This window comes from Octopus bimaculoides, chromosome 10, assembly GCF_046866305.1.
Source record: "Octopus bimaculoides isolate indiv1 chromosome 10, ASM4686630v1, whole genome shotgun sequence".
NCBI lineage: Eukaryota > Metazoa > Mollusca > Cephalopoda > Octopoda > Octopodidae > Octopus > Octopus bimaculoides.
Genome location: NC_142937.1, coordinates 94,749,496 through 94,766,995, shown reverse-complemented (window position 1 = coordinate 94,766,995; position 17,500 = coordinate 94,749,496). Strand labels below are relative to the sequence as shown.

General features: G+C 36.4%; 1 protein-coding gene across 7 annotated transcripts in view; it reads right to left on the bottom strand.

Moving 5' to 3' along the window:
* Window positions 1-17,500, bottom strand: part of LOC106876564 (high affinity cAMP-specific and IBMX-insensitive 3',5'-cyclic phosphodiesterase 8B) — a 290,747-nt gene that overhangs the window by 287 nt on the left and 272,960 nt on the right. For 4 of the 7 annotated variants that reach the window (XM_089359033.1, XM_089359038.1, XM_089359034.1 and 1 more), the window contains 5 exons: window positions 15,320-15,458; window positions 12,582-12,635; window positions 6,924-7,100; window positions 1,462-1,591; window positions 1-609 (listed from right to left, as the gene is read on the bottom strand). The exon at window positions 1-609 is cut by the window's left edge and continues 287 nt beyond it. In XM_089359033.1, coding sequence (XP_089215159.1) covers window positions 458-609; window positions 1,462-1,591; window positions 6,924-7,100; window positions 12,582-12,635; window positions 15,320-15,458 — 652 coding nt within the window. In that variant the 3' untranslated portion in view covers window positions 1-457. The remainder of the gene's footprint in view (window positions 610-1,461; window positions 1,592-6,923; window positions 7,101-12,581; window positions 12,636-15,319; window positions 15,459-17,500) is intronic. The other 3 variants (XM_089359035.1, XM_014925160.3, XM_089359037.1) reach the window with 2 other exon arrangements.

The window sequence follows — 17,500 nt, the reverse complement described above, 5'->3', positions numbered from 1 at the left end:
TATTATTTTCTTTTCTTTATTATTTCTTTTGTTGTTCTCTTTTGTCCTGGTATTTATTTTCTTGAACAGCAGTTTCATCAAGAATATTCCTTGTGTTGTTGTTGTTATTGTTGTTGTTGTTGTTGTTCTTCCAAATTATTGTTTCCTTTTATGAATGAAAGGAAGAATAAAAGAAACATGAAACGATGGAGTCGGAAGCTGTTTATAAAAATAGAACAATATTTGTTGTTTTTTTTAATTATCATCATCATTATTATCATTGTTATTATTAATATTATTATTTTCCATAGTTTCTTTTCTTTGGGATGACATGGTCAACTTCTGTTTAACAACGGTTTATCTTTTGTCCATTCATTTCTCTTGTTCTTCTTGGATTTAAGGTGGCCATCAATGTCCACTAATATGAAAACACAATCAAACACTTCTTAAACATATCACTTAGTTTCTAAAATGTCCCCTAACTATCTTTGGAATCTTCCTTTGTGTCTTCACTTTGGGAAATCTCTTCTTCAATTTCTGGTAATTCTGCTGATTCTTGTACATCTTCCTTCTTCCAGTATTGATAATTAACCTTGAGGAACTCCATTAATTCGGGAATATCACAGATTTCTGAAAGTAAAACCAAATACTAATTAGTCAAAATATCTGTAGGTGTCACATGCTAGGGGACAAGAGAATTACAGCTTCATGCTAGTGGAGAAGGGAATTGCTATGAGTGAGTGAGTCCACAGCTGTAACCTACACCAGTGTCGCATAACCAGCCCACTCAAAAGTACCTTGGATCGTAGGGCGACATGCCATGCTTAAGGAGACCTATTGAGTCAAGTACATCAACATCAACAGCAATATCAAAATTAAATCAAATGGAAATTGTAGTTGTGAGCCCTGTGCTGGTAGCACGTAAAAAGCACCATCCAAACGTGGCTGATGCCAGTGCTGCTTTGACTGGCTTCCATGCTGGTGGCACATAAAAGGCACCATCCGATTGTGGGCGATGCCAGCTCCTCTGGCCCCTGTGCCAGTGGCACGTAAAAAGCACCTGCTACACTCTTTGAGTGGTTGGCGTTAGGAAGGGCATCCAGCTGTAGAAACTTTGCCAGATCAGACTGGAACCTGGTGCAGCCTCCTGGCTTTCCAGACCCCAGTCGAACCGTCAAACCCATGCCAGCATGGAAAATGGACGTTAAACAAAGATGATGATGATACACACACACACACACACAAACATACAAACATACCTATATATATAGAAATACATACATACATACATTATTTACATTTGATATATATTTATCCCCAAGACACCTGATGAAGGAGGGTATATCGGCCGAAACGTTGAGTTAACAACAAACAAAATGAGGTCGCATGTGGCACACACTCGTGTAGCACATGGTACAACTAACATGTGATATGTTTCTGCTCGATGGTAGTTCAGTGTGATGGAAGTAAATGCTAACTTACCTGACCACGATTCAAACATCCCTTGAACGAAATACTCAATGAAGCTACATTGAGATCTAGGAATGCTACATGTGTTGCGAGAGAAGATTGGCATCACAATGGGGAGGTGTTTTGCTATTTCTTCATCAGTCTGGAAAACAAAGATAGAAGATATGATGAGAGAGAGAGGGAAAGAGGAGGGAGGAGGGAGAGAGTGTGTTATAGGGAGGGGCCAGAGAGAGAAGGGGAGATAGAGATAGAGAGAGTAATAATAATAATAATAATAATAATAATAATAATAATAATAATAATCATCATCATCGTTTAATATTAATAATAATAATAATAATAATAATAATAATAATAATAATAATAACGGTTTTAAGTTTTGGCACAAGGCCAGCAGTTTTAGGAGACGGTTAGGTCAATTATATTGGCCCCAGTTTTTGACTGGTTTGTATTGTATCGACTCTGAAAGGATGAAAGGCAAAGTTGACCTTGGCAGAATTTGAACTCAGAACGTAAAGATGGACAAAGTAATGCTAAGAATTTTGCCTGTTGTGTTAATGATTCTGCCAGCTCACCACGTTATTACAACAAAGATGACAATGATGACAACAACAACAATAATAATAAAGGTTGTTCCTGTAACAATTGGTGCATTGGGAACAGTAAGCAAATATATAGAGAAATGGAATGGAATGTCCTGTTGAGCTTCAACAGAAAGTTTGCCTCTTAGGGACAGCAGGGATTACAAGGAGGGTGTTAAGCACTTGAAAGACTATTGAAAGCTTGTGGATACCTAAGGTTAGAGGTAGTAACCTGCTACCCGCATAAATTCTGTCAGGAATAAGACCGAATCTGAGTCAAATCAATGATAAGAACTCGTTTTAGGAGCCACAAGGGTATAGATAAGGTGGACAGGCAACGGTTTGTGTGGGGATTTACATAAAGGAGGAAAAGAAAGAAATAGAAAGACAGTGAAATGCAATAAAAACATCCATAATATGTGACAACATGAAAGATGCAATCCTCCTGATGCAGGAGAAACTCCAGCCAGGGCCAATCAAGGAACTGCACAGATCGAAGATTATCCTGATCACTAAAAGCATGAGCCCTCTCTCCTGCCCTCCAATCTACAACCTCATACTTAGGGCAGAGGCATTCACTGCAATCATTTTTGCCAGAGTCACCCATCTTCTCACAAATTCACTTTGCTTTCCATCCTCATTTCCATTCCGAAATGGAACTTTAAAAAAGTTGATGAGGGCTTGACCAAGGAGGCAGATGTCTGTCCTCAATCCTTTCAACCTTGTCCAACATACAATCTCTTTCAGCACAACCACTGGACAGAGAGGAACTGTCTGCCCTGCCTTGTTAAAGGCCGGTGGTGGGGTGAACCACATGTTGGATGCGGCCCATCATTGGATTCATCCCGCATGCAATAACAGCTGTTCAACAGAACTCCACAAGTCAACAATTCTCAGACACTGCAAGTGTGTGTGAAACGTTTTCATTGCTCTGCGCAATAATAACCCTTTCTGCTATTGGCAGCATAAGGCCTAAAATTTTTTTTTGTGGGTGGGGTGGGGAGATTAGTTCATTACATTGATGCCAGTTCTTGACTGCTGTCTTATTTTATTGGCCCTGAAAGGATGAAAGACAAAACTGACATTGGTGGAATTTCAACTCAGAATGTAAAGACAGATGAAATGCTGCTAAGCATTTTGTCTGGCATGCTAACGATTCTGCCAGCTTCAAATTTTGCCACTAGGCCAGCAATTTTAACAGGAGAAAGGGAGTTGATTACATCAACCCCAGAACCCAGCTGGTACTCATTTTATTGGCCCTGAGAGAATGAAAGCAACGTCAATTACGGCAGCATTTGAACTTGGAACATAAAGCTGCTTGTGTGTCTGCAAATAACAATAATGAGCTTATTGTATACAGTACAGGGAGAGGCACTACAATTCACCTGAAAAGAGTTAAAGGGACAGAAAGCAGTGGCATACCAAGTAAAGAAAGACAGGAATTATAGCAAGATTTTGGTATGATATACAATGCATAGTATAAAGAAAAAAAAAGACAAGAAGTTGATGGAAAGAACTTGGTAACGAACAGTTCAGTAGGAATCTGAGATTATCTCAAAACTGAAGTAGCTATAATCATGTGGGAAGTTATAAATTCTTGCAATATGGTGAAGGAAATACACCTCAAGAAATTTTTCTTTGTAAATTACTGCGATGTAAAAAAAAAAAATTTATGGTTTTGTATTTTTGTGTCATTACTGTTAAGAAATGTTTGGAAAATATATGAATATATAAATACAACTTTTTGGTGCTTCTCTAAGAGCATAATATTATGTAAAACATGAAATTATCAAGCAAGGTCTTATGGAATATTTGACCAAAGATGAGAAATAGGTGAGCAGAAATATTTCAGACCTCATTCAAAATATGATGTGAATAGGAATAGAAAATTACAGTTTATTAAAATATGAGGAGCAAAAAATCTATTGAATAGAGAGAGAGAGCTTTGCTTCCTTTGAAATTGCTCGGAAATCATTTTGATCGATTTTCGTATTGCAAAGATTAGAATACAATATGGAATACAAATACTTTATTGTGTCAAAAATTACTGATTGATTTTTTGTCCCCCAAACAAAAAAACTAATGCTGAGAGTCACAAAAAATGTAGAAATTAGATTTATGTTTTCTTACAGTTGTGAAAAGAAAATAATAAAGATGTATATTGAAAAAAAATAGTTTTGTTTGGATTTTTGCTGTAAATACAAGGCTCGGAAACTAATGAATGCTTTGCACCTGGATTCTGCTTTCTCAGTTCTTCATTTCTACCTGGCTCTCCTTCATTCGTTTACGCTTCCTGCCTCTTTCTCTCTCTCTATCTCTTTACCTCTCTTTCCCATTTCTGTCTCTCTCTCTCCTCTCTCTCTCTTTATCTCCCTTTCTCGTTTCTCTCTTCCTGTCTCTCTCTCCCTCTCTCTCTCAAGGACCTGGGGCTATGCTGTATTTCTTTTGACTCTGAGTGGGAAATTCTCCCCTTTTTATGGAGAGATTAGAGCTCAAATCACCATCCGATGAGGTAAAATTTGCTTGGTTGACGCAGGCCAAAAGCCAAGGTTGTGTTAATCTGGTGACTGTGCCATGTGGCAGTATGAGCAACGGGTCATCAAAAGAGCTCAGAGAAATAGCTTAATTGTTTGTGAATCTATGGTTTTCTATGTTTGTCTGCAAGAATGTGAAACACAGTTCCGTTATGTGTTTGTCAGAGCTTAAGGCAGGGAGATGGCAGAATCATTAGCAAAGTGCTTAGTGTCATTTCATCTATCTTTATGTTCTGTGTTCAAATCCCGCTGAGGTCAAATTGGCCTTTTATTCTTTGAGGGTTGATAAAATAAGTACCAGTTGAGTACTGGAATCGATGTAATCAACTTCTTAACTCTTCCCCCAAAATTGCTGGCCTTGTGCCAGAAGTTGAAACCAATATGCTTCCATCATGATTTGTATTTATCAATAGACATCTTTTTTTATTTGCTCAAATAAAGAGATTTTTTTCAGAACAAAAGTTCTGAACAAAACAGACAAATAGTGCATGGCGCCAGGTTCTTCCACTTCACACTATTTTTCAAAAATCATGGAATTGCTAAACCAACTGAGTATACGTGAAAAAAATATTTTAATGACTCAAAGTGCATTTTCAACTTTTCTCTTTTTTTTTACACTTCTACTCATGTCAAAAAACCCCCAAAACTACTAATGTATGTGTGCTTGCATGTGTATATATGTATATATATGTATATCATTATTCATTTGATTATAATACACCAAGGGGATTTACAACTTGTCAGACACCCTACAGTATACCAACAATGTACAATTCAAAGTAACACATGATTTGGACCAGCCCTTAGGGGCTAAATACTCATAGGGTTGGTTTTCACTGTGTACAGAACTGAAATATCATATTTGATACTTACCAACCACAGGCTAGAACCACAGGTTTATCCAATCCTACCTGGTGCATATCTTTTCAAGTACCTGATTCTATCTGAATCTTTATTTTACTCTGTGTGTGTGTGTGTGTGTGTGTGTGTGTGTGTGTGTGTGTGTGTGTGTGTGCGCGTGTGTATGTGTATGACTGCTGTAATTTACTTCAAGCATTACACTGTGTATATAACATAAATATTCTTAAAAAGACTTTTAAGCTCTGCAGGTGAGAAGTTAGGCAAAATATACAAGGTGATGCTGATGAATAAGACGACAAAGACGAGGCTATTGTATTGCCATACATAACTTGTTTAATGCTTCGAGCATGTTTCAGGAAGGCCTTCCATTATGAAAAAGAATTTAGTCAAAGAGCCCATAGAAAACGTGTTATTATCTGCTGGTCATTACACACACACACACACACACACGTCACAAGTCTACCATAATACAATAACGAGCTAAAATTGAACTTAATAATTCGAATGCAACTAATTTCCTGATGTGCTATTATTAATAAACAATTAAAAATTTTCATCTAGATCAATTAGATATTGATCTAATAAGCCTTAGCATAGAATAAAATAATGACAATGAGACTAGACCCCCACTACCATATATATATATATATATATATATATATATATATATATATATATATAGGGAGAGAGAGAGAGAGAGATTGAGAGAGAGTTCTTTTCTACATCTGCCAGGTCTAACAAGTACATGGTATTACTTAACTCTGCTACTCTGCTATTATCTAACATCAGATTAATATCCAGTACGAAACCAATTGCTAAGATTGGCCATAATGGATATACAATACAGTACACTTTGATTAATATGTATATATATATATATATATATATATAGATTGTTTAGCAGCATTTCTTCTGGATCTTATATCGTGAGTTCAATCCCTGCCAAAGTCATCTTTGCCTTTTCTCCTTTCAGTGTTGATAAAATAAGTACCCATCAAGTATAGGGGTGGGTGTAATCAGTTAACCCCTCTCCCCTAAAACTTGACAGAATTATAGCAATTATTGTAATTATCATTATTAAGGCAGCGAGCTGGTAAAATCGTGAGCAAGCCAGGCAAAATGCTGAGCAGCTTTTTGTTTGTCCTTATGTTCTGAGTTCAAATTCTGCCGAGGTATACTTTGCTTTTCATCCTTTTGGTGTTGATAAAACAAATACCAGTTGAACACTGGGATCGATGGAATCAACTGGTATGCTTCCTCCAAAATGGCTGCCCTTGTGGCAAAATTTGAAACCATTATTATTCTTATTCTTCTTCTTCTTATTATTATTATCATTGATAATCTTATTGAAACACAAACATCCTCACAGAAAACATTCTGAAAGTTTGCTATATGCAAAAAAAAAAAAAAAAAAATTAGAACAAAATGAAACAAAGAAAACCCAACTCAAACAAGAAAGAAATTAATGAGAAATATTAATTAGGTAACGAAATCAAACCTGATCAAAATATTCTTCAGCAATTCGTTTTGCCCAAATGATGCAAAGATCGAGAGGTCGGCATGGGTTTGAGATATCCGCACACTTCATAAGCATTCTTTTAATCAGAATTCGACTCTCGTCTGTTGAGAGGTGAGCCACAATGTCGCTCATACTGTCCATACTGCTTTGGTCACTCTGAAAGGGGGAGAAAATTAAGATTGTCACATGAGTGCAAGTTAGAATTAAATTGTATCTTCATTAAAACATTTTCATAAAATCAAGAATCATACCATGTTTTGTCTGAAGCAAAATCCTGACACAAAGTCAAAATGGAGCAACTCCATGGTGAGAGAAAATAATTTGATTAAATAAACATTAAAAAAATATAAAATAAATGAAAGATAATAAAACATGAAGAGAAAAAGCACTTATATTAAGTGGAAATGCAGTGAAGACATGTAGTGTAGACATGAAGTGTGAGCATGTAGTGGAAACATGTAGCATGGATATGTAATGTAGTGATGTCATGAAAACGTCTAGTGTGGACATGTGGTATGGTCATGTAGCATTGTCATGTAGTATAGACATATATATAGCATACATGTAGCATAGGTGTATTGTGTATACATGTTGTGCACACATGCAGTGTAGACATGTGATTTTGTCATATAGTATAGGTATATAATATAGACATGTGGTGTTGGCATGTAGTGTGGGCGGCATGTGGTACGAGCAGACCTCACTGCTGCAACAGTTCACTGTGACATCGCTCACAGTTCAATGAAATTATCAATGATCCATTTATGTCGTATATCGGCAGTTGCTGTCACATTGATCTTTTCTCAGATATCAGCCCTCATTATCTACAACTTCACCTTAACCATTAAATCACATTATGAAGCAGAGCTAAACAAAGATCTTGAAAGAAAATAACCCAAAGGGAAAAAAACCAATACATTCGGTTGCAGTGTGTTAGGGACCATAATTGCTGCAAAAAGAAAGTTTCCAATATAAACCAAATCGTATAAAATACTTTAACAGAATAATGTGCAAAATTTTGTCTGCATTTAACCCCTGCAGCACTTAAGTAAAGATTGATTCATGTTTGTTTAGAATGACATATCGTTGTGGCACCTTAGTTGTTTCGTCAGATAATTAAATGATAGCTGACAGAGAAGGCAGATTTTGCTAGATAATATATCATATAAGTGGAGAACGACTGTAGCGATGATTTGTCGTCTGTGAACTTCTGCTACACACAAAATTTGCATGGTTTTCTGGAGAAGATAGATGTGTGAAGTAATGAATAGAAACATGTATGGATTAAGAGATAATATATGAGTAGATCGTGTCTATTCAATTGCTGGACAATTGCTACAGTGATTACTTCTGTTTAACTGCTTTAATTGACGTCTTGATTGATTAATTTAAAATTAGGGTTAATTATTTTTAATTTCATCAGACATATTGAAAATAGTTAAGCAAATGAACTCTTAAATGCCTCATTACTAGACAAAGTATATCTGGTTGTTTGGTCTGAGAATTTCTGGTTTAAGACGTAAATCTCCAAACAGTATGTTGACATTAGACATAGGAGCTAGTTACATTTGCTTGTTAACTGAATGTCAGTAATGTGGTCCCATAATCTGGGGACAGATGAAACTACAAGGACATGGACAATATTATACGAGAAAAATTTCTCAATTTCCCAGAACTCTCAGGACACCACCACTATTAAACAAAATAATAATGCCCCCGCCCCCACAAAAAGGAAAGAACAGAAACCCTCCTAGATTCTAGGGAATTTCTTGGAAACAGATCCCAATCCATATTTTGTATTTTTTTACCCTCTCTTTTTTGTTCAAACCAATGAATTTTTTGCTAAATTTTCCAACAACTGCGAGAGAGTAATAATAATAATAATAATAATAATAATAATAATAATAATAAGAAGAAGAAGAAGAAGAAGAAGAAGAAGAGCAGTTTTATATATCAATCTATCTTTTGTTCAAATATATCAGGTTTCTTGAGGCAATGTGACTTGCAGAAAGGTGGGGAGCTGGCAGAGTGGTTAGCATGCTGGGCAAAATGTTCAGCAGTATTTCGTCTGCCGTTACGTTCTGAGTTCAAATTCTGCCATGGTTGACTTTGCTTTTCATCCTTCAGAGTCGATTAAATAAGTACCAGTTATGCTTTGGGGTCGATGTAATCAACTTAATTTCTTTGTCTGTTCTTGTTTTTCCCCTCTATGTTTAGCCCCCTGTGGGCAATAAAGACGTAAATGTGACTTGCAGAAAATACTAATTCTAATTTTTGGTAGATATTTAACATCATTGCAAGGATAATCATGAAATTTAATTCCACAGTTAAAGGGGTAAACTCGTCTGTATATGGCTTGCAGGACTTCATGGAACAAACGGAGGGTGAGGGCTGAGCCTTGGTGCACACCTACTTCCTTACAGAATTCCTCTTTATACTCATGACTAGATGACCCTAAGTTGAGAAAAAGACATGGAAGAATATAATGACAACTACAACAAGAGTGACAACAACAACAACAGACTCGACAACAATAACAAGAACAAGAACAGCACAAAAATAAGGACAGCAACAACAATAGTGACAACAAAAATATAACAACAACAACAACAACAACAATAGTTATGAACAGCGACAGTAACAAAACAACCTCAACAACAACAACAACAAGTAGGTAATGTTTATATTGTGTGTGGGTGGGGGGATGGGTGCATAGGCTCAGGAACAAGAGGTGCAGAGGATGCAAGCGCACCCTGTAAAATTTGGATGTGTGTGTGTGTGTGTGTGAGCAATGAAAACGCTTTGAACGTCCTCCTGCAAAACTTAATTGCCAAAACAAACGAGCATAGGAACATTTTTTGGACTGATTTGAAACATTAATCTTCCGTTATTGGATTTATTCGATTTGATGGATGCACAAATATAATAATAATAATAATAATAATAATAATAATAATAATAATAATAATAATAATAATAATGATTATTATTATACCTGTGTCTGTTTCGATATTAAGATTGAAAAATCGACCTGGTTTCCAAAAACTTTTTGGACCTGAATTTGCAACCCTGAAGCAAATTTCATTCCTGCACTTATGGTAGGGTGGGTGGGATTGGGGGTGGGAGAGAGAGAGACAGAGAGAGTTTTACATATATTGTGTGCTTGGTCTATTGGTTGGAGAGTATATTTAGTTTGATGAATTTGTCTGTGGGTGGAAGCGAGATTGCATGGATGAGTACTCCAAACAAATGAAGTGGGTGTAACAACACTGTGTGATAGAGCGTGTGTGCATGTGTGCATGTGTGCGTGTGTGTGTGTGTGTGTGTGTATAGTAAGAGAGTGTATAAAAAAGTGAGTAAATACATGCATTTGGCAGGTGCAGAGTTATGTTGCTTGCACCATGTGGCCATACATGTGTAAATATAACAGTGTATACACACACACACACACACACACACATGCACAAACACACACACACATATACATACAATGGGCTTCTTTCAGTTTCCGTCTACCAAATCCACTCACAAGGCTTTGGTCGGCCCGAGGATATAGTAGAAGACACTTGCCCATGGTGCCATGCAGTGGGACTGAACCTGGAACGATGTGGTTGTTAAGCAAGCTACTTACCACACAGCCACTCTTGTTCCTACTTACCACACATCATCATCATCATCGTTTAATGTCCGCCTTCCATGATAGCATGTGTGTGTGTGTGTGTGTGTGTGTGTGTGTTAGGAACTATGTTTCTGAAAAGTGATCATAGATGGCTGGAAACTATATTAAAATAAGTAAGTTTCTCTCTGTTTTACTACATAGATTAGAGTTGTCTGTGATAATCATGTGACCTGTACATACCAGACCCACTTTAAGATAAATTAACAACCACAGATACAGGCCTCTATAAGGGTAACAGGTTGGTCCCACATAACATGCCAATGGTTATACATTAGACAAACAGAGAAAAGATTTAACATGTTCTATAATTTTATTTTGCAAATCACATTTAGCACAATACCATTATCTGGAATAAAGTGAATTTTAACTTTGAACCTAATCACTGATAAATATTAAGCAACTGAATGAAAAACTCACATGAATTTATATTAATATAGTTCCAACCACTCACTGTGTTTTCAAAAAGATAGTCAATGATATTATAAGAGGAATCTCTAAGCTGTTATCCCAATAGGAAATCTTTGAGACAGCTGTACCATACTATAATAACGAAGTAGAAGTTAATGGACATGAAAATTAGATTAAATACGTTTCTAACTTCCTGTTATTCACTTACAAGAAAACAAGTTTACTTCTTCTTTTGTTGTTAAATGCTAATTCTGATATAGCAAAAGTTTCCTAGACTTAATAAATAAGATTTCCCACGTTAACCACCAAATTATTTAATAGAAATAACTTAAAAAGAAGTTATAGTTGTATCATCAATATGAAAATCTTAATCACAAGTAAACTTACTAAACTAACCAAGATAAACTGTTTGTGCAGGAAGAAAAACCATGTTCTCTAAACTAGTCATGCATTTCTGAAGTAATCATCCATGAAAAAGGTTACCTACAACAGAATTCTCATCACTATGATCTGTAATAAATCTGTTGATTATTTAAATGTGAGATGAATAATTTTCAATAAATGTTGAATTTCATGAAGTACCTTTTGACAAGCTGGAAATATATATGAACACCTAATCAAACAAACCTCCCAAGCAATTATGACGCATTCATTATAACTTTTTATTTCATTTCAACTTTTTTTAAAATTAAATTTTACCCTTTTCAAACTTAACATGTCAACATTCTTCAATGTATAATCTAAGTGATGTATTAAATTTTTAACAGTTTAACTTGTCACTGCTAATTTTGTACATTAGTGACTTTTAATGTATACAGATGCACACAAACACTTTTAAAGCAAGTATATAATTACATCACTACCTCTTCAGCCAACTTAAAAGACCTAACTCATCATTAACTAAAAAAGGCAATAAATTGTGAGTTATCCCTCCTGCTACTTTCTTCAGCAGTTTCAGAGTCAAACACTGGTATTATCATTGCATCTTATCTTTATCATCACTCGGCCTCTCAGTCAAAAGTATTAGGTGTGTGTATGCATATACACATACATATTATATGCACATGAGTGTGGATATTTACAAACATCCCCTCCCATATATATATATATATATATATATATATATATATATATATATATATATATATATATATATATATATATATATATATATATATAATATAAATATACACACACACACACGTGCACTCACATATTTATTTGTGTGTATGCATTATAAGCTTTGATATGTGCCATAAATGAAACTTTAGGCCCTTGAGTTGCTTATGTAGCTTAATATCTAACACACACACACATCCATATACATAAAGAGATCACATATGATTGAGTGCAATACGTGAAATGTGTGCATCAGTTTTGATATAACAGCAAGTGTGTGAGTGTGAGTTGGTATACAACAGGTGAGAGGCTTGCTCAAGATATGTGTGCATGTGTGACAGTAAGAAAGTGTAGCTGTGAACGCATGGATTTAGCTAGAGTGTAGCCATTCATCGGAAGATAACTGGCTTGAAGAGCGCATGGTTGCCTACCTTGGGACTACCTGGCCATACGAAACAACCGATATTCAGCCTCATCTGCTGTGACTGGGAGACAGAGTAAGAAAGTTTATATATTGAATAGAAATGGTGGGGAACACAATTGTAAAAAGAGAGAAATGTGTATATATATATATATACATATATATTCATATCATCATTTAATGTCAATACCAGAAGACATGAAGAAAGAGAAACAAATGGTAAAAATGGTGTCAGTGGAAATCGTTTAGTAATTACATTTCTTAAAACTAAAATTGTGATGAAAGGGGAATTGTAACATTCCTGGTTATTCTCTTCATTCTAACTACTCTCACTCACTCTTATATAAGGCAAGGTACCGACGCAGCCCCTCTGAAGCAAGACACCTGTGCCTGTCGAATTTTAATCTCTCATATTTTGGCGTTAAGCTACCTTCCCCCTCAACAACTCCACTTGATCAAGAAGTTTTTCTTCTTTGTGTTGCGAGTTACTTGTAGGCCTTACCAGAGCTGGGATTACGATAAAAGCACCCCGTATGCTAAGTGAAGGGGTTGGTGTTCGGAAGAGCTTCCAGCCGTAGGAACCATGCCAAAGCAGACATTGGATCCTGTCAAACTGTCCAAGCCATTTCAGCATGGAAGACGAATGTCAAATGATGATGATGGTGATGATGATGAAGATGATGATAATGATGATGATGGTGATGATGATATATCCATATATCATCATTGTCATTGTCATATTCTTCATCTTCTGACTGATATATATAGCATGCAAAATGCTCTCCTATAAATTTTCCCCCATGTCCCGTACATGTATGTAGCGGGAGAGGGAGGGAGGGAGGGAGAGAGAGAGAGAGAGAGAGAGAGAGAGAGAGAGAGAGAGAGAGAGAGAGAGAGAGAGAGGTGGGGGAGGAAAAGCCAGAGAAGAAGATGGTAAGATGTATATATATATAGACAGCTTTAAATGTATTTTGGTCCACCAATTAAATTAATTAAAAAGAATGAAGACAATTAAACATTGATTTAGCAGATATTAGAGGACCATGCCTAAATTAATATTAGTGAGTAATTAAATATACTGATTAGCCCAGGTAATTAAACAAACTGATATTTTTAAATAGCAGACACTAGATCACACAGACCATCACTTATCTCTTTAAGACTCAACTCATTATCTTTGATTAGATTAATTAACAACATTGCTTCGTTAGTTACAGATTCTCATATTTATGTTAATTAAGATGGACTTATAGTGCTTAGTGGCTGTCACATATGTAAATCATACACACACACACGTGCATAAAAATAGATACATGTCTGGTATATATAGAGACATACTCATAGATACACACACATACAGACAAATGTATAGAATCCATCAACACAGGTTTATAGTTACACACATACACACACAAAGTTAAATTTATTATTTTAAAGCAAATTTAAGAATTAAGAACACAACATTTACTTAAGATGAGACTCAATACTTTAGAGTCTGGTTTGTAACAAAATCTGTTCGACTGAGACTTTAAGTTTCACTTTACAGTTTATTCAACAAGTAGAAGCCATCAGGTGGGGGAAGGACAATGACAAAACTCCTAGAAAACACAAAGCCCAAGTCAAATGAATTTTATTATTCATCTATGTGTGTGTATTTACTTGTTTCAGTCATTTGACTGTGGCCATGCTGGGGCACTGTCTTAAAGGGTTTCAGTGAAATTAATCAAACCCAATACATTCTTTGTTTTAAAGCCTGCAACTTATTTTATTGATCACTACTTAGCTGAACTGCTAAGTCATGGAGACATAAACAAACGAACACGGGTTATCAAGCAGAGCTGAGGGACAAACGCAAACACAGAGGCACACTCAGATAAATATATACACATGTCTAACTGGGCTTCTTTCAGTTTCCATCAGCCAAATCTGCTCACAAGGCTTTGGCTGGCTCAGGCTGTAGTAGAAGACACCTGCTCAAGGAAGCATACAGTTGGATTGAACCCAGAACTGTGTGGTTGGGAAGCAAACCTCTTACCACACAGCCACACCAGTACACACACACGTGTATACATATGTATGTGAATGTATTTGTTTGTGTGCATCTTGGTACTGCTATGGTTGAATATATATATATATATATATATATATATATATATATACACACACACACATATATATATATATATATATATATATATATATATATATATATATATATACACACACATATATATACATATGTATGCTCCAATGTCTGTTTTTTGGAGGATTCAACTTTCCCCAGCAGAACAAATACTGGAAGTGCTTAGCAGAACATCATAAACTGCCTGTGTCAGGGATTTTATACAGTGGTGTTGGATATTGGGATCCCATACTTCATATATGGAGAGTGGTCAGGTATACATGTGGATAGCCAGTGATGAAGGGGAGGCATTTGTTTCCAATAAAGAAGCCAGAATTTCTGCTGACCCCTGCCTTTCCATGGCACAAGAGTTTTGGACCTGACTGGTTTGAATCTCAATGGACTTATGTCAACTCTTCAAGACTCTGCAGGATTCTCTTGCCCCTTATCACTGATGTTGTTGTAATAGTTAGGCCGTCCATAAAGGCCCAAATGGAGATGGAGGGCTGTTGGACACTAGACATAAGTATCTGGTATTTGGAAGATGACCATAACAGCAGGTTCATTGCAAGCTTTACCTAAGAAAATGTATGCAAAATAAATAAATAAGAATAAATAGAAATTACCGTGGGTGAAGCTTCCGAAGGTTTTGTTAGGACTTTATTGATGCAGTTGTTAAATTTGGAGACGTGTTCAAAATGTTTTGTCATTTCCGTTGCCAAAACCATATCTATGATTGAATGTCGCATGCTGCGGAAATCATCTCTGGAATAAAGAATTACATTTTAGATTTTTAAAAAAGTCATTGATAAAATTACTCTTATTTCAAATTAGTGAATTATAGGTTAATGTTAATTATTTTGTTTCAGTCATTTATTGAAAGTGCTTCATGTAGGATGAATGTGAGGCCAAGCTGCAGCTGTTTCCTCTGTTAATATCTTCCTAACTCATGAGGTTTTGGTTGGGTAGTCATATAATTCTTTTATTCGTTTACTTGTTTCAGTCATTTGACTGCGGCCATGCTGGAGCACCACCTTTAGTCGAGCAAATCGACCCCAGGACTTATTCTTTTGTAAACCTAGTACTTATTCTATCTGTCTCTTTTGCTGAACCGCTAAGTTACGGGGACGTAAACACACCAGCATCAGTTGTCAAGCAATGTTGGTGGGGACAAACACAGACACACCAACACACACACACACACACACACACATATATATATGACAGGCTTCTTTCAGTTTCCGTCTACCAAATCCACTCACAAGGTTTTGGTCGGCCCAAGGCTACAGTAGAAGACACTTGCCCAAAGTGCCACACAGTGGGACTGAACCCAGGACCATGTGGTTGGTAAGCAAGCTACTTACCATGCAGCCACTCCTGCACATATAATGTTAATTATATTTGTTTCAGTCATGTGACTGTGGCCATGCTGGGGCATTGATCTCTTTTGCTAAACCGCTAAGTTATGAGGATGTAAATACACAAACACTGGTTGTCAAGCAATGGTGGGGAAGATACACTGACACAAAGACACACACACACATATATACAATGGGCTTCTTTCAGTTTCCGTCCACCAAATCCACTCACAAGGCTTTGGTTGGTCTGAGGCTATAGTAGAAGACACTTGCCCAAGCTGCTACACAGTGGGACTGAACCCAGAACCATGTGGTTCAGAAGCAAGCTTCTTAATACACAGCCATGCCTTGCCTGTGCCTGTATATGTGTGTGTGTATATGTGTGTGTATCTCTATGTATGTATGTATGTGTATATATATATATAATTACCATTATTATAATTATTGTTGTTGTTGTTGGTGGTGTTATTATTATTACCATTATGCATTTGCGCAGCACTAGTATTAGAGTAATTCTGCCTGTTGCATTTGCTGCACAACAAGCCATTACTTGTCTCTTCAGATATTCCCCACATATCTTAAATGTTCCAGCTTCACCAAAGACAGAGATATTTACTTTCTGTTTTAGCACCAACTTAATGGTTATGCTGATTATAGAAAATCATTTGCTGAGATTTCCACACATTCCACATTGTGTCCTATTGTAACAGGGATTACCATTCTTACTCTACACTTCCACAGCATCTTTAACTCTCATCTTTACGTCTTCATATTTATCTTTTCGTTTCTTGCTACATCTTTTATATTTTATTGTTATTTCTATCTTTACTTGTTTCAGTCATTGGAGTGTGGCCATGCTGGGGCACCACCTTGATGGGTTTAGTCAAACAAATGAATCCCAAGACTTATTTTGCTGAACGTTATGGGGGATGTAAACACACCAACACCAATTGTCAAGTGAATGTTAGGAAACAAATGCACATTTTGATATACATAAACATATTTATAAATACATGATGTGCTTCCACACAGTTTCTATCCACCAGACTAACTCACAAGGCATTGGTTTGCTCAAGGCTATAGTAGAAGACACTTGGCCAAGATGCCGCAGAACACAACCGAACCCAAGTTTTCCTATTTTTCCCTAACAATATGACACAAGGTCTTCAGGGTTCCATTTCCTTGTCTGGATTTTTATGTCCCATAAAATTTTCACCTTTCTTTCCAAAATCTTATTTTTCGACCACCTTCCGGAGTATTCAAGCGGTTCCAAGCAGTGCTGTTTTCTGCAAGTGCTCCATCTTTATTGCAGCTCTGCCAGTACCGCCTGACTGGCCTTCATGCGGGTGACACGTAAAAGCACCCACTACACTCTCTGAGTGGTTGGCGTTAGGAAGGGCATCCAGCTGTAGAAATTCTGCCAGATCAGATTGGAGCCTGGTGTAGCCA